Source organism: Zingiber officinale, chromosome 9B (genome assembly GCF_018446385.1).
Source record: "Zingiber officinale cultivar Zhangliang chromosome 9B, Zo_v1.1, whole genome shotgun sequence".
NCBI lineage: Eukaryota > Viridiplantae > Streptophyta > Magnoliopsida > Zingiberales > Zingiberaceae > Zingiber > Zingiber officinale.
Genome location: NC_056003.1, coordinates 97,665,815 through 97,684,376, shown reverse-complemented (window position 1 = coordinate 97,684,376; position 18,562 = coordinate 97,665,815). Strand labels below are relative to the sequence as shown.

Here is an 18,562-nt window from a genome sequence, read left to right as displayed (position 1 = left end):
TAAAGCTAAATTGGTGCAACACCAATTTAGATACTTCTATTATTTTTTTTCTTCTTCCGCACTACTAATCCAAGACCAAGTCTTGGGATTTTTTGTTTTCTTTCTTCTGTGCGCAAGACTAAAATGTCTCAGACAGAAGGATTCAGCACAGTACGACCTCCACTCTTCAACGGGGACGATTTTCCATACTGGAAGAAGCGCATGGAGGTTTACCTCAAAACAGACTTCGACCAGTGGATGAGCGTTACGAGACCCTAGAAAATTCCAGCGGACAACTCCGGGAATATACTGGATCCTGAAGACTGGACAGCAGATTTGAAGAAAAAGGCGTCAATAGAAAATAAAGCGATCAACACTCTACAGTGCGGATTAACAAGAGAAGAACTGAACAGAGTCAGTCCACACAAAAACGCTATAGAGCTGTGGGACAAATTGATCGAGCTGCACGAGGGAACGAGCGACGCCAAGGTAACAAAACAAGACCTGCTTTTAAATAAAATTCTTAATATAAAAATGCAGGAAGGTGAAACGGCGAATCAACTCCACGCGAGGATCAAGGACATCCTCAACGGGCTTCATGCGATAGGCCACCAGATGGAAAATAGAGACTTAATAAGGTACGCGTTAAATGATTTTCCACGTAATAGTTTGTGGGCATCAATCGTAGATGCCTACAAAATTTCAAAAAATCTTTCTAAGTTAAAATTAGACGAGCTTTTCTGTGAATTAGAATTACATGAACAAACTAATGCTGGAGCCGAGAAAGGTATAGCTTTATTTGCAGGTTCCTCTAAAGAAAAGAAGAGCAAGCCTGAATATGAAGAAGATTCCGACCAAGACTCAGCGAAGAACACCCGTGAACTTGGTAAGAAAAATGTTCACCATGAGAAAAAGGAGCTTCAGCAAAAGGACCTTCAAAAGATCGGTTCCCTCGGAACAAAAGAAGGTGACTTGCTTCAACAAAAAGGGACACTACAAGAACGAATGGCCAAAACTGAAGTTCGACAAACCAGCCAACCCAAAAGAAGGCCCTCAAAGCAATGTGGGACGACTCCTCGGACGAATCGGAGGAAGAAGAGCAGAACATCGAGCCACCTCGCACTGATGGCCCATGAAGATGAAGACGGGTTTGAACCCGAAACAAGCCACAAGTCTGTACTCGTTTCCGAAGGCCCGAATGAGGTATATTTTAATTTAAACAAAAATTTTTTTAGAATTATTTCCTGTTTAAATAGTAAATTAATTAAAATAGAAAATGAAAACAAATCACTTCTTGAGGAAAATCAAAACCTCAAGGAACAAATCAAAAATTCAAATCCAACTCAAGATCTAACACTTGAGGAGGAGAATTTATCATTAAAAAATGATATTAACAATTTAAAAGAAATGCTAGAAAAATTTACAACAAGATCAAAAAATCTTGACTTAATCCTGAACAATCAAAAAGCATGTTATAATAAAACCGGACTCGGATACAAGTCGAACTCAAATAAAACTTTTAAGTCATTAATAACTCAATACAAATCAACTAATCAAGCTTGGGTTCCAAAAGCGTGTCTGACCATGCAAGTAGGACTTAATCAATATTATATACCTAAAGAAAAAGTATATTATATAAACTCGATTAAACCAAATAAAAAACCAAAATACAAACCTAAATCAAAAAATTCAAAATTTAAAACTCAACAAAATATAAACTATCACCAAGTTAATTATAACTATAAAAGAAACAGACACAAACCTAAAATGAAAATTTAAATTAAAGGTCAATAATTCAGGGGGAGGCTCCAGAATAGCTGGCACCTCCAAAATTAACTAACCCGGCAGGGTAATTAGGATTAGTTAAAAAGAGACCAAGTTTAACTTGAATCATGGTACTGGTGAAGTTTTTGGATGATAGTACGTTAGGGAAGCTTGGGCATCGCATGTCTAGAAAGATATGGTTTCGATCTGGTGCATTTGGCCAAGTGGAACTGACCGAAGCTACCCTTAAATGAATCCTAACCAGTTAGACCAAGATTTAGTACTAAGCTCCGTGGATAGGACTATTCGGAAAACCTAGAAAGGTTGGTTACTACTAATGATGTCCATGTGACTCACCAAGCTTAGAAGTTTATCCGAAGATTGCCTATTTGTGGAGACCAAAGCTAAATCTGAATCTAACACAAGTTAAACCAAAACTCCATAATTAAAAATCCAATTTCATCTCACAAAATCACAGGATTCCCTGATTGATAATATAGATCGGATGAGATGAATAAGGCTCAAATTTGTTTAATTAAAATTTTAATTTTAAACTTAAAAATTAATTTCAAAATTTTAATTTCAAACTTAAAAATTTTAATTTTAAACTTAAAAATTAATTTCAAAATTTTAATTTTAAACTTAAAAATTAATTTCAAAATTTTAATTTTAAACTTAAAAATTAATTTCAAAATTTTAATTTTAAACTTAAAAATTAATCTCAAAATTTTAATTTTAAACTTAAAAATTAATTTCAAAATTTTAATTTCAAACTTAAAAATTTATTTTCAAAATTTTAATTTTAAACTTAAAAATTAATTTTTAAAATTTTAATTTTAAACTTAAAAATTAATTTCAAACTTAAAAATTAATTTCAAAATTTTAATTTTAAACTTAAAAATTAAGTTCAAAATTTTAATTTTAAACTTAAAAATTAATTTTCAAAATTTTAAACTTAAAAATTAATTTCAAAATTTTAATTTTAAACTTAAAAATTAAGTTCAAAATTTTAATTTTAAATTAAGTTCAAAATTTTAATTTTTAAAAAAAAACTTAAAAATTAATTTTAAACCTAATCTCTAAATCTTAATGTAAAAAAAAAAAAAGGCGGGCGCCCTTGGTATTCACTTCCGGGGCGCCCGGGAGGGAATCCGGGCGCCCCGCCTAAAATCAACTCCGGGCGCCCGGAATGGCTCCAGGCGCCCGGAGCTCCCTATAAATAAGGGGCAGCGGGCGCCCCCAACCCTTGCCCCACAAAATCTTCACTTTTGCCAAGGTTCACTCCGAACCTCAGTGCGAGAGTATTTTAAATCAAATTTTTCTTGCGGTGAAGTCGCTGCTGCGATTCAACCGAGGTCGTCAGATCTATATTTGTCGATGACTCCTCGGTAAATCTTCTTCCCCTATCTGAAAATTTATTAGAATTTGTCTTCTCATTTTTTTCTTAGAATATTTTTTATATACAGTAGGAAACGAACAAATACTGGTGTTGGACCCTCTACTGCTAGCACTGACCCTAGGTTTCCCACAGATGAACTAAGGACTAAGTTTGAGTCAACCATTTATAAGGCCATTAGGACTAAATGTATAGATAGATCGTTCTTTCTAGGTTCGTGTGCCTCAGTTATAGAGGTTATAAACCACTATAACTTAACGAACCTTGTCGAATGTACCAGTCCAGTAAACATAAGTCTGTGTGCTGAATTTTGCAATAACCTAGTGAAAGTAGACGATCTCACCTATACCACTAGGGCAGCGGGTACTGATATCACATTTTCCCCTACGACTATCCGAGAGTTTTTAGAGTTACGTCCATCTACTTATCCTTTCCTGTGCTATCCTCCCAGGGATCTACCATTCGGAGATCCCTACTCACATATTACTATCGATACGATTTATTCGTATTTTTTTGGGGGAGAGCGAGATCCCACTGTGACCCAGTTTAGGTCGGTAGAACTTCGAGTCCAGGACTACGCTCTTTATAGGGTCTTAGTCTGTTGCATTTTACCACTGACTACTCGGGACATCGCTGTGATGCGCCCATTCCATTCATTTTTACTCTATGCCCTGAGTCATAGGTTAGATATTGACATCAGCCTACATATCTTCTCCACCATTATCTACTCAGCTGGATACGTGACTGATAGACGAGTCCACATGCCGTTCTGTCACATTCTGGCAGCATATATGTCCTCGTTGCACATTGATGTCACTAGAGGAGACATTGCCTATATGACCGAGTTCGATGTTATAGCAGCTAGGAACTTCTCCCTAGCCGGTATCCACGTAGATAGGGATGACGGGACTATGTCTTGGCAGAGGGGGGTACAGCACCAGCCCGATCCAGACGCACAGGGGGACGAGTTCATGCTTGCACTGTTTCTAGAGGAAGCCGCACCGGCTCCACCACCGCCCCCAGCTCGAGCACCATGTCACGCTCCCCGCACTCTAGCCGACCGTATGACCGGACTAGAGAGAGCTATGGCGAGTCTCCAGCAGGAGAACTCTGATTTTCATCGGGACATACGGCGAGAGGTTGCCGAGTTACGATCTGCCGGGGAGACCCGACACACTGAGCTGATGGCGCTTCTCCGATCCTTGGGATCTGGACCACCCCCTTCATCATCTCAGTAGCTCTAGTTATGACTCACTTCTGTAGCTACACTACTTGTAAAATACTTTGGATCTATCTAGTGATATTTCAGACTTGCATTGATTATGTTCTATCTTGATAGCCTAGGAATTTTGAATTTCAGAAATATTTTCAAAGATGATTGTTTTTAACTCATAGGTTCAAACATGTGTCAGTTTTTAAACCTTCCTATTTTTAGATTTTTAAATAAACTTTTAGCCTTAGACTAGTTCAAAATCCTTAGAGAACATGCACCCATAGGACTAGTTTTGAGCATCTCACCAAAACCCTAGGCTTACCTTGCTTGTGTTTGTCGAACAATAGAAAGGGGTGAGATGCATAGGCCACTTGCCTAAGACTTAAGATGCTTATTTCAGTGCATCGACATAAGTCTGGGCGTTAAAAACAAAATATATATTAATCAAGTTAAGATTGACCTTAACTTGACTAACCAAGTGAAAGCTGCTATCTTTTGATAAGTCAGTCAGTAACTAACTGGTTAGACATTTGATTTGATGTCAGGTCCGGGAGAGGAATCAATTAAAATTTTTCGATTTTTCACAACATTTTTATTAAAAATTTCTTAAACCTATTTTTGAAAACTAAGTTATTGAATTTCAAAATTAGATTTAACGTAGTTTTGAAAATTGAATTTAAAAATCTAGTTCTGAGAATTTGACTTTACTTAATTCTACAAAAATTAATTTTTGTAAACTAAGCGTAAGTTTATAAACTAAGTTTTTTTTAAATTTTTTATCTTTTACAAACTTAGTGTTGAAAATTAAACTTCAATCAATCTTGAAATATATTTTAAAACTTAGTTTTGAAATTTTGCTTATGTTTGAAAAGAGTTGAAACCTGTTTTAAAAAAAATTTCTTAAAATTTAGAACTTATTCTTAAACCTTAACCTTAGAAGCTATACTTGAAAAATTAGCTATTTTTCACAAAACTTAGCCTTTAAATCTGAATTTTTTTTATATACATCTATTTTTGAAATCTAGCTTTAAAACAAATCAAGTCTTTTATGTACTTAAGTCTTTTTGAGAACTAGTTTTACCAACTCAGTTTTAAAAAATCAATTTTACCTAGTTTTGAAAAATAGATCTTTTAAACTTATCTCAAAACTTAGCTCTTTTACAAAAGATAAATTCCTAAGTTTAACTCTCCCAGATTAACTTGACATGATTCCTTACTTTGTCTGAAGTCTGTATTTTTAATTACCTTAAGCATGCTTATTTTTGATGAATGCCAAAGGGGGAGGGTTAGGTGGGTTAAGTTAGCCAAACCAATTGAAAATACAAACTAACTTAAAAACCTCCACATAATGATGTTATCTGTTTTTTTTTTTTTTTGCAAATGTCTTCACTAACTTAACCAGGTTGTCATTCCATCAAAAAGGGGGAGATTGTTGGTGCAGTTAGCACTAACGATTTAACCCAGGTTTTGATGAATGACAAATAGGTTAAGTTAGGTTTATTGTTGATCTAACACTCTGATCGAGTGTGCAGGATAAGTCCAGACAAGTCGACGGGCTGACCGGATGTCTGACACGAAGCCCAGCTAGGTCGACGGGCTGACCAGATAGCTGGCACGAAGTCCAAGCGGGTCGACGGGCTGACCGGACGCTTAGGCACGAAGCCCAGCTAGGTCGACGGGCTAACCGGATAGCTGGCACGAAGTCCAGACGGGCTGACCGGACGTCTGGCAGGTAAGTGAGGTAAGTCACTGGAGGGGAGTGACTGCGAGGACGCGTTCCCAGGAAGGGAACATTAGGCGTCGATCCGGCTTAGATCCATTTCGGATATCTAAGTCGAGATCGTGACTAGATTCCGGTCTCGGAAAGACGGAATCTAAGTCATACTCTTTTCTTGTTAAATCATATTACTTTAGTTGTGCTAACAATCTGTTTTGCAGAATATATATTTGCCTCGGACTAACTCTGTTTTGCAGGAAAGGAAGTTTCTGGAAATAGGAGGTCCGGGCGCCCGGAAGGGATCCGGGCGCCCGGAGGTGAATTTTATCCAGGCCGAGTCGTCGCCACGTGGAGTTCGCTGATTAGACCTGCCACGTCGCACCAGGGCGCCCGGAGCAGCATATAAAAGAAGCCACAGGGGTGGAGCTTCAACAACAACTGAGAACTCTTCGACTGCTTGCTCTGCTGCTCTACGCTCCTGCGACGCTAACAAAGCTCCGACAAAGTGCTCCTTCTTCTTTGGTTAACTTTCTTGTCGGTATCTCTTTATTTCCATTAGCATTTCTGTACCTTAATTTGTAATAGTATTTCGAATTGCTAGTGAATTGCCCAACGAAAGTACTCAAGGAGTACGGGCCTTCGAGTAGGAGTCGTCACAGGCTCCGAACGAAGTAAAAAACACCTTGTTCAGTTTACCTAAGTTTTTTTTATTATTCCGCTGCGCTTAACTCTTATTAACGCGATTTTTTCGAATCGATATTCACCCCCCCCCCCTCTATCGACGTTTCACGATCCAACAATATCATTAGGGTCAGTGTAAAAATGATCAATATGAGTGAGATCAAATTTTTGAAGATTAGGAGTCTCAGAGGGAATGAAATAGAATGGATGTGTTCAAGAAAAATAACATGATATGAGACATACAGTTTTTGACTAACTAGATCATAACATCTATCCCTTTTGACCCTCGCCGTAGCTAAGAAAAACATAAAGAGCGGACCGAGAACTAAGCTTACTACATTCAACATGAGGGCGGAAGATAAAATATGTGGATCCAAAAACTCTTAAGACAGAATAATCAAGAACAAAACTATATAGTTTTTCAAAAAGAGACTAGTCGGATGTAATAAAAGATGGAATTCTATTGATAGAATGGACTACAGTAAAAATAGCTTCGTCCCAACTCGCTAGGAACATAAGCAGATCACATGAGAAAGCGTGCAGTTTCAACAATATATCTATGTTTTCTTTTAGCAATATTATTTTGTTCAAGAGTATCAGTACAAGAACTTTGATGAAGTGTACCATCTAAGGCAAGTTGTTCAGAAAAAAGTTTGGATGTATATTCTCCACCCAAATCACATTGAAAACATTTAATAACAACATTATGTTGAGTTTTTACCATGACACAAAATATTTGATAGATATCAAGGAAATCAGAACGATGTTTCATAAGATAAATCCAAGTGTAACGAGTACAATCATCAATAAAAAAAACATAGTAACGGGATCCACCAACTGTATGAATAGGAGATGGACCCCATATATCAGAATGAACTAACTTAAATGGTGCAAGAGAAACAGGGAGACTTCTATAGAAAGGTAAAATAGAGAATTTTACCAATTTGCAGCCACAATAATATGAAATATCATGAGTTTGTAATTTTTCTAAATGTCCTTTAGAAGCTAAGTATTTCATACCAGAAGAAGAAACATGTCCAAGACGAGAATGCCACAAATAAAAAACAAAAGAAATAGAGCTTAACCGAAAGGATGACAAATCAATACTAGAAGCAGCAACATCTGGAACTTTCAACTCTTCTAATACATATAGTCCCCCCTGCCTACGACCTATCCCAATTAGCTTCTGGATCGTGAATCCTATACATAACAAGAAGATGAAGTAAAATAAACTAAGAAACCAGAATCATATAATTGATTAACTGAGACAAGATTAAAAGTAAGATTAGAAATATGATATACATTAGACAGAGATAAATTAGACATGCAAATAGAGCCAACATCAGCTAATGACATGAGAGAACTATCAGTGGTCATGACCAACACAAATGATGTGAAGCTCCAGAATTAAGGATCCAGATAGGGAAATGTATACTTGAGGTACCACTAGAGGGCAAACCTATGTGAGAAGAGGCAAACATGACATGTGGCTGAGATGCAAGGAACTTCTGAAACTGTTCGATAAGAGCAGCAATTATGGCATTGGATGATTGAGTTACTCTAGAGTCTGTATGAGGAACTGCTGCTGCCATGTTGGGTGCTCTAGGTTTAAGGAATCGTTGTTGTGATTAACTACTGAATTTCCATGGAGATGACAAAATCAATAGTCACATTTTTTGGTTGTCAGATGAACTTAAAGAACTCAAAATCCGATCTCCACCGTTCAAAATGTAGTCCTGGATGTAAGGAACGCCCTCTCAAAGTTTCAAGGTAATCCAATGATTGAAACTCAAGAAAATACAATTCTTCTACAGCCACCTCAAAAAATTCCAAAAATAAAACTATTTCACAGTTCATCAAGAGAGGAGATGAATTGGCTCTTATATCATATGAACAAAGCAAAGAATACAAATATAGTGTAAAAGACAATATACAATGAAGGAGAGAAAGAGGTAGCCGCAAAAGAAGCTATCAAATTATATCACTAAGAAATATAGATTTATAAAAGAACAAAATATAAATAGATAATAAAATAACAATAATAAAAAACTAATCTACTCTTATATAATAATAATTTATCATATATTAACAAAATAGATATTAATAATTTTAAAATTCGAATATGTAATATTAAAAGAGTTTTCTAGACGAATAATTTATTAATTTTTTTTAGCGCCTTGAGTAGCCCTGCCCTTATCAAAATTCGAAGAGTAGGGACAGGACAGAGCAACCTTAATTTATTCTCCAATCAAGCGGATTGATTACCAAAAAACAAAGGTTTTGATTTTGGTAATAATTTGGTAGTGCATATGCGAGCGATTGATCGGTGCAGAGCGATAGGAAGCGGTGACCCTTCAAGGTGGTCGTCGGCCCTGGCGATAAGCCCACGATTGTGGTCGAGTAGGCGGGGAAAGCATTTCGCTCCTGAGGAGATATCGTCGATGGTCCTCACCAAGATGAAGGAGAACACCTCAGCTTACGCTCGGCACCTCGGTCAAGAATGTGGTGGTCACCGACTAATTACCATCCCTGCTTACTTCAATGACTCAAAGCACCAGATGTAAAGATTAGACAAGAGACAAGAGATAATAAAGCAAACTTTTTAATTAATTTGTCCATGAGATATACAATATACATAGTAGACATTCCATACTTGGTTAATTAATAAAGTAATAAAAGGAAACTAGTTAATTAATTTATTCTAATCATTATTACATCAACAGGAGATTTTTTACGTTGAGTTTGGTTGCTAGCAATTTGATCCTCCGTAGAAATATAAGAAACTGATAATTATTGAGTCGTCACACGCTCTCGAACAAAATGAAAATCAATTTCCATATAATTTTGTACGAGCATGAAAAATTGAATATGTTGTGAGATATGTTGCTCAAATATTATCACACCAAATTTTTAGTGCAATATTTAATGTAAGATAAAGTTCAGAGAGAAATGATTGAAGTCAAATAGTTTTAGACGTATTTGCTATAGCTTTATATTTTTCCTAAGTGATTGAACGAGATACCATATGTTGCTTTTTTGAACTCCATGAGATAAGATTTCATCCCAGAAATATTACATATATATTAGTAGAGCGTCTATCTTCAGGAGAACTTGCCCAATCCGCATTACTATAGGCATGTAAATTTCAAGACGACTGACAATATAAAAGAAAATCATGTAGAATAGTACCTTTAAGATAGGGAAGTATGTTCTCAGGGCGTAGCACAGCTGGGAGCGCATGGTTTCGTAGCCGAAAGGTCCAGGGTTCGATCCTCGGGGTGTTATTGTCTAGGGTTAGCATCCCGACTATGCGCTTTCAGCTGTGTACCTACATTTACCTCCCTCCATATCCGTGGGACCGGCTCTAGGGGGGTCGCTGATGTGACGGTTCCATATTTTTTTTAAGATAGGGAAGTATTCTTTTTACATTATCTTAATTAATTTTGTTCAATTGAAGCATGCATAAATTGACAAGCCGATTTACTGTAAAGGTAATATCAGGACGTGTGATGGTGAAATATTGTAAGGCTCCAATAATGTTTCGATAAATTTGTGGATCAGACAAGTATGAGAGGATGAAGTTGTAAAGTTATTTATAGCAATTAGTGTAGAGACTAGATGTGCTCCATCCATTTTGGCACTTTAGAGAAGCTCAGTAGTAAGAAAAATCTATTGGTGGAAAGATGTAAAGAAGATTGAGAGGGAGAATAATTTAAAAAAGAGAAGAAATTTGGTGCATGAGAGGGACTTCTTGGTGGCGATGGCAGCGGTGTTGGAGGCGAAGGCGGTTGCAGGCGGTGACTTCGTTGGCAGATTGGAGCATAGATTCCAATAGCAAGAAGTTGAAGGAGGCTGCCTGTTTGGAATGGCTGGTGGTACACGAGGAAAGAAAGAGGATGTTGAAGAAGAAGAGGCGATGATGTTGGCATGGTGAAGAAGAAGAGAAAAGACTGTGGTACCATATACAGATAACTCTAGAGGTCACATATTAGAATCTCAATAATAACCTCTTATAAAATAGGATAAGATTACATACATAGATCATTCCTTGGGACTTCATATTAATAGAAATTTCATGCTTCCCCTTTTGTTTTATTAATTATATTATTGCCTATATACTGAATCAAAATCCTAACTCTGCCCCTATGAGTCGATCTTGATGGTGGTATGCACGGTGAATGAGGGCGTGCACTTTGCGCACTCGTAGGCCGTGCGCAACCGCCGGAGAGCTCGCAGGCTCCCGCTGATGTCCTTCTTGTGCTTCCACTTAAACTCCTACACGAAATGGTTCACCATTCTATTATCAAAGTCCTCGGCACCAAGGTGGCGCGGGTGTCGCCGGCGGTGGCTGTGACCTCAAAGACGCCCACCTCAATGGTGAGGAGGGACACATCAAAGGTGCCTCCGCCGAAGTCAAAGATGAGCACATTCTTTTCGCCGGAGCCATTGCCCTTCTTGTCAAGGCCATAAGCGATGGCAACGGGGGTAGGCTCATTAATAATGTGCATGACGTTGAGGCCGACGGTATATAATTATTAGAATAAATCAATTAATTAATTTTCTTTTATTACTTTGTTAATTGATGAAGTATGTAATGTATATTGTATATCTCATGAATAAATTAATCAAGAAATTTGTATTATCTCATGTTCAATTTGATAGAAAATATATTGGAATCTAATTTAAAATGTCGAATTTAAGAGGAATTATACTTATTTTTAGATTTTTTGTACCTAAAAAATCTAAAGAGCAATTAGGTAATGATATTTGAATGAGGGAGTTGAAACAAATGAAACTTTGGAGTGAAAACAAAGTTTTTTAAACATAATAATCTAAATGACTTGATTAAATAAAAATAAAAGCAGTTGGGAAAAGAAAGTTATTACAAAGATTTTTGAATTGAAAGCTTGTCTTCATCATAAAAATAATCGCTAGCAAAATAATACAACCGCAAGATCAGTCTACTACTAATTTTTCTATTCCATATCTTCTATTCTATGTGGGATCCACTGTTAACAAAGATGAGTATCTTGCTAGATTGTCATTGGCCCAGTGCGGGCAGATCCGCCCATGACTCGTTGTACGAAAGAATTGACTTCTACGCCACCAATTCCATCACACGCGCCCGGTTCGAAGAGCATCAACCCTGACGATCAATATCATCTCCTCGGATGGGTCTAATCGCTAGCACATGAGGTGTTGTTACAATGAGGTCTGGAGTTCGAATCTCGGCAAAGCCGAGGTAAATACCTCTCTTATGTGCTAGTCACTATTCCAAAGACTAGTAGTCGCCCCTGATTTACCTCCTCGGTGTTGACCTTGGGACGGATTAGCGGAGACGCTGGGGCGAGCATATTCACCTTTTTTTTTTGCCACAATCAACCCCGACGAGGCCGTGGTGTAACTCGTCAAGCGCGGCAGTACAAGTGCAGGACCTGTTGCTGCTCGACATTACGCCGCTTTCTCTGGGGATCGCGACCGCCGGCGGGGTGAAGACCGTGCTCATTCCGGGTAACACCGCCATCCCGGCGAAGAAAGAACAGATCTTTCCACTTACGCCGACAACCAGCCGGTCGTCCTCATCCAGGTGTACGAGGGGGAGCGGGCACGCACGAAAGACAACAACTTGCTCGGCAAATTCGAGCTCTTCGGCATTCCGCCGGCGCAGAGAGGCGTGCCGCAGATCAACGTGTGCTTTGACCTCGACGCGAACGGGATCCTGAACGTGTCGGCGGAGGACAAAACGACGGGGAAGTGTGGCAAGATCACGATCACCAACGACAAGGGACTGGTGAGCAAGGAAGAGATCGAGAAGATGGTGCGGGAGGCGGAGAAGTACAAGGTGAAAGACGAGGAGCACAAGAAGAAGGTGGATTCGAAGAACGCGCTGGAGAACTACGCGTACAGCATGAGTAACACGGTAAGGGACGAGAAGGTCGGTGGGAGGATGGCGCCCGCAGACAAGAGGAGGATCGAGGGGGCAGTAGAGTAGGCGACCGAGTGGCTCGACGGGAACCAGCTCGCCGAGGCGGATGAGTTCGAGGACGAGTTGAGGGAGCGTGAGAGCATCTGCAATCCGATCATCACCAAGATGTGCCAAGGAGGGCAGGGGCACTGCACACGGCGGTGCAATGAGGAAGACGGGCAGCGCGGCGGCGGCGGCGGCGGTGATGACGCAGGACCCAAAATTGAGAACGTTGATTAGACAAGACAATAAAGTCGGACATGGACCAGAGTGCGATTTTGAGGTCTCTGAGTCTTGATTTGTCTGGATCCTGAGCAGGATCATATGACCCGTTTTTAACGAATCAAATCTTGATTCACTATACTATATTAATCAGAGGGATTCAATGATCCCATCTAATAAATAAATAGGAATTATTAAATCTCTTCGACCACTGCGATGAATCAGGACAGGCGATCCCGCCTGCTGGATCCCATACAACAGACAATGGCAAAGTTTTTATTCATGCCTAGTAGAGAAGAATGACTACGCTGATAATTTAACCTAGTTCGATTATATCAAATCACCAACTAACAAATCAAAATAACGATTACCAAGGGTCAACATCGAACCTGGCCCTCACGAACTAACAAAGTTAGTACTAACTAATACTAGTTAGTATTTACATACAATGTTACTATAATATATCGTAGGTCACCTGATAAAGAATCACTGTTAGAGGAAGTCTCCTATAATTTACTTCACTTCTAAATTACATGTGACAGTCCCAAAAGATTTCCCGAAGTGAAAATTATCACTTTCGACTGTAGAAAACAAAAAAAAAAAATGTTATGTTAGCACCTCCACACTTTCTGAAAGAGAAGAGATGATAAAAAAACTTCATCCAATAATAATAGCACCTACGTTAGATATTTCACGTATGATGTGAATACCGCGACTTATTAGTGACAACACTGCTGTATGAACCTGCGCTGAGGGACCGTTGATGCTGCGACATTATTTTTTGGTAAATTTTATTTAATTTTTTTTAATCAATTTTATTTATTATTTTTTCGTTGATTTTTTTTATTTTATATAATTTTTAACATATATCAAAATCTCTCCTTCTTTAAAATTACCTTTTTAATTCAACACTTAAATTACCTTCATCCAACTTTTAACATACGTTAAAATGTCCCTTTCCCTTTAAATTATTTCCTCCAACCTTTGACACATGTCAGAACATCTCTTCCCTTTAAATTATCTCATTCCAACCTTTGACATATGTTAGAACCTCTCCTCCTTTTAAATTTTCCTTCTAATCCTTGATACATGTCAGAATATCTCACTCTCTTTAAATTACCCACCCTCTAATCCTTGACATATGTCAAACCACCCTCATCCCTTTAAATTACCCCTCTAATCTTTGACACATGTCAGAACCTCTCCCTTAAATTATTCACCCTTCAACTCTTGACACATGTCAAAACCTCTCCATTTAAATCCTCCTTTCACACTTCATTTTCAATCACTCTTTAGTCACACCTCCCCCCACTGCTATCTCCCTCTCAGCCTCTTCTTCTCTCTTTCTAGAACATAATTATCTTCTTACCTATTACTTTTCATAATTTATAAAAGAAAATTATGGATGACTATTTGAATTTATTTTCAGATAGTTGGTCAATTGAGAATGATGTTCTTAGTGGAGAGAGTATTTCCAACAATAGTCACGATTATACAGCCGAATTTACTACAAATCAGGTTAGTTATTATCGTCATTTTGTACATATTCGTTATTTATTTTATAAGTAGAGAAATTATGTTAAGATTGGATAATGTTATACTTATACATCTTTGTTATATTTTTTTATATAGATATTTAAAAGTGGAGAAGATATGATAAATTGGACGAAGACAGTTGGTCTGAAGAATTATATTATAGTGATTATTAAAAATTCTACTAATTTAAAAGGTGGCAAGTTGTCAAAATGTCATCTTACGTGTGAAAGAGGTAGAAAGTACAAACCGCCACGATATCTAATTGATGGGCAATCCTTAAAAAAATACTGGGATTAAAAAATGTGAATGTCTATTTGAGGTGTGAGGTATACCAATACCTCCAGATGGTGTGATGTGGTATTTAAGAGTTTTCTATAGTTTTCATAATTATCAATCAGCAAAATATATTGATGGTTATGAGTACCCGTGTAGGTTAAAACCAATAGAGAAAGAATTTGTGCTTGACATGACCAACAACACCACACCTCGTGAAATTCTTAGTACATTGAAGGAAAGAGATCAGTCAAACACTACGGAGATCAAAAGCATTTACAATATCATTTTTACAAACAAATCTGTTAAACGGGACGACCTAAATTCTATTCAGTATGTCTTGGAGCAATTAATCAATAAAGAATATCTCCATAATTATCGTACAATCCAGACACCAACAAAAATCACAGATATTCTTTAGGTTCATCCAAAAAGTCTAGAGCTGTCTGTTAACTTTTCGTCTGTATTGATCATTGATATCACATACAAGACCAATGACTATCGGATATCACTATTAGAAGTTGTGGGTATCACATCCACAATACGAACTTATTTATATTCACATATCTTAGTAATGAAAGGACAGAGCAACTGACATGGGCATTAAAAAAATGATTAACCAGATTGGGTAACGTCGAGCCTAGGGTGACCGGCCCGGCCCCACGAAAGTTTCCCACCGACCACCAGGATAAATCGAGAAGCGCTCGCAGTGAGCAGCCCAGGAGCCCAGCATCCTTTAGTTGCGTGCCCCATTTAGAGGAAAAATTCCTACAAATTCACCATAGCTGGGGCTCGCACCGCGGGTACCTGGGTGACAACCTGGATGCCCTATCACTACACCATAGCCCCGGGGACAACTGACATGGGCATTAAGTACCTTAAAGAAATGGAGGGTTGAAAAGAAGACATCGTTGCCATTGGTGTTTGTTTCAAATAGGAATTTGGCACTTATTAATGTCATTGAAACATGTTTTCCCAAGACACATCACATCCTTTGTATTTGGTACATAAACCAGTGTGTAATGAAGAAATGTGCCCCTATGCTTGGTCTAGAGTGGTAACGTTTTTATGTATCATGACACTCACTCATTAATTCATCGACACAGTGATTTTACCAACGGAAGTGGGATGTTATGTGAGAGGAGTATCAACGATTCAAGGGTGTTCTAAATTACCTTTGGGAGACATGGTTATACCCTTACAAAGAGCGATTTGTTTCAGCATGGGTTGATACATGTATGCACCTCGGGAGCAATTCAAATAAAAGGTATAGTCACTTTACAACTTTATTGTTTTAATTTTGTTCATTATTGTAGTATTTTAATTCTTTTCATTATTAAAATATAATGTATTTTTTTTATTGCAGGCAGAGTCTGCACATGCGAGACTGAAATTATATTTGGGAGATATCATGTCATCCCTACAAATATCTTTTGAAAAAATACATAAGATGTTGAGAATTCAGTTTGGAGATATTAAGAAGTTATTCGAGAGATCTCTCAACATTCTAGACCATCAACATTTACATGATGACATTTTTAGTCAAATAAGTTGTTGGATTTCATTAGAGGTAATGGAGTTGATTTCTGGTTAGCTAAAATGCGTTGAGGAAGCATCTCACCAGCTAGCTGGCAGATGCAACTGTTCTATCAAAATTATATATGGATTGTCATACGAGCACGATCTTGCATATTACCGTTACTTTTACATTCCAATTCCACTACAGAGTATCAACCCTCATTAGAGGAGATTGTCTATGCATGTACATCGGTTTAATGACAAGGGAGCACGACCCAACAGGACATCTCACGTTGTTGAGATATTAGATGGGATGAATCCACATATGTGAGAACATATGATAGACAAGTTTTTTTGATATGATAGATCATCTTAAAGTACAGTTTAAGCCCCTTCGTACAACACAGAACATAAAGGTAGACCTACAGGTAAAGATGAGCAAAGTAGATGTCGCATACCGTCTTTGCAGATGCATCCACTTCAGGATGTAGGGTCTGTCAACCGACTGCAACATCTCGTGGGAGAGAAAAACGCAGAAGGGGGTCGAAGGTTCGCAATACTCAAATGACTCATGATCACTTTCCAGTTCCACCCATCCATGATACTTATATTGAGAAATTATCTATGCCTTTGTAGCGTTATATTTCTCGCACTGTTGACGTTCAACCTAACGGTCATTGTGGATTCAGGGCAATAGCTGCACTAATTGGATATAGTGAAGAAGATTGGTTTCAAATACGATTCGAGCTTGTAGAAGAGATTCAACATAATAAAGATCTATATAATCAATTTTATCCAAATCAAAATTTGATAGCCAATTTATTGTTCTCATTGAATTAGTTCGAGCCGTGAGTACCAAAGATGTATTGGATAGACTTTTGCCTTTGGGAATTGTCATCGTATCAAGGTATAATCTTGTACTGCATATATTTAATGAGAATGTTGGGAGTTATTTTACTCACTTGCCATTAAGAACTCCAATTCCAAACCAAGAGTGTCGAAAAATAGCAATTACCCATATTGATAATCACTTTGTACAAATTTTCTTACACTCATTATCATAGACCACTCATTCCAACGTGGTGGTGGCAATATTCATCGTATGAAACTAAAAGATGAGTCACTCGTTATATAATACGTGTTCATTTATGTTACGAAGTAATAGGTACACTACCAAATACGTCAAAAGCAAAATTTAGAGACAACATTGATTAAAAATTTTATTTTTATATATTTTTATGTATTATTATATGTACTTTTATTTGAAAAAAAAATATTTATTCATAAGATATAAATGTGTTTACTATTAATTGTTAATATTACACACAATTTTTATTTTGATCCATATTTTTATTATTTTTAAAATTTTTACAAATAATAACTCCTAAAATCTACAACTACAAAAATAAATAAATAATTACAAACATATAATAAAAAAAAATTTATTCAAAAAGAAAAATAAAACTGATAAAAAAAATAAAATTGTTAAAAAAAAAAAAACTGGTTAAGAAAAACAAAACCAATAAAAAAAAATAAAATAAAATAAAAGGAAACGGGTAAAGGTATAAGTGTAAACAATTTAAATTTTAATGGGGGTGGCGGGCTGCGGAAAGCACCTCTCCTAGGTGACCTTCAACTCAATTGCTTGCACATCAAGAACAATTTGACGATGATCCGACATCAAAGATCTTAAATTAACACAAATTGCTAACTGAGATGCAAATGCGAAGCAGTTCATTTCATCAGAATTCCTTCTGAAAAGCTAAAATAATTCAGTTGAACCAATCAAGAGGAATAGGAAGCCGAAACTTTATCAACATGACATTACTCAAGCAAACATTCTTTTTATCATTATTTTTTTCTTACGGATCAATGGTCTATATACAATGACAGACAATGTGACTTAATTTACAAGGCAAAAGAGCTGCTTAGGATAATACCATATACACAGGATCCTCGATACGTGCCTGCTTGAACTGCAGACCAAACATTTGGGAATGGTGGAACACAGCAAACTGACCTTGTCACCAAACTTTCAGCAGGGCAACTAGTCTGATGGTCCAAATACATGAAAGGCAAAGAATGTACCACCTGCTGGATCCAACAAACAATATCAAACATGACAGACTTTTTATGTTCTACTTTCATTCAAAGTACTTTAACCTTGGAGAATGCAACAAACAATTGGCAAATTTCATTAAGGGAATCCAACATCTCTGCTATAATGTTTTTTTTTTCTCTCCACAGCTTTCATTTTATTTGTTTCTGTTATGACATTATCCCAATCATTGAAAAGTC

The 18,562-nt window shown here is 37.2% G+C and overlaps 2 protein-coding genes and 1 pseudogene across 3 annotated transcripts in view; 1 reads left to right on the top strand and 2 right to left on the bottom strand.

Annotated features, from left to right (window-relative positions):
* Positions 1 to 10,893: 10,893 nt before the first annotated feature.
* Positions 10,894 to 11,258, bottom strand: LOC122023210 (heat shock 70 kDa protein 5-like). The gene is made up of 2 exons (XM_042581288.1): positions 11,070 to 11,258; positions 10,894 to 11,025 (listed from the first exon to the last, which is right to left on the bottom strand). The coding sequence occupies exons 1-2, from the start codon at positions 11,256 to 11,258 to the stop codon at positions 10,894 to 10,896; spliced, it is 321 nt and encodes a 106-aa protein (XP_042437222.1).
* A 513-nt stretch (positions 11,259 to 11,771) lies between these two features.
* Positions 11,772 to 12,955, top strand: LOC122023209 (annotated as a pseudogene).
* A 5,102-nt stretch (positions 12,956 to 18,057) lies between these two features.
* LOC122023421 (E3 ubiquitin-protein ligase PRT6-like) overlaps positions 18,058 to 18,562 on the bottom strand; it is a 33,396-nt gene continuing 32,891 nt past the window's right edge. Inside the window, exon 18 of one of the 2 annotated variants that reach the window (XM_042581518.1) lies at positions 18,058 to 18,358. The gene's annotated coding sequence lies outside the window, so the exon portion shown is untranslated. The remainder of the gene's footprint in view (positions 18,359 to 18,562) is intronic. The other variant, XM_042581519.1, reaches the window with a different exon arrangement.

Bases quoted from the DNA above. Each gene is read 5' to 3' on its own strand.
- LOC122023210 (XM_042581288.1), bottom strand. From the start codon at position 11,258: ATGCACATTATTAATGAGCCTACCCCCGTTGCCATCGCTTATGGCCTT. The intron at 11,026-11,069 runs GTGCCGAGGACT...CATTTCGTGTAG, and splicing joins GCGACACCCGCGCCACCTTG to GAGTTTAAGTGGAAGCACAA.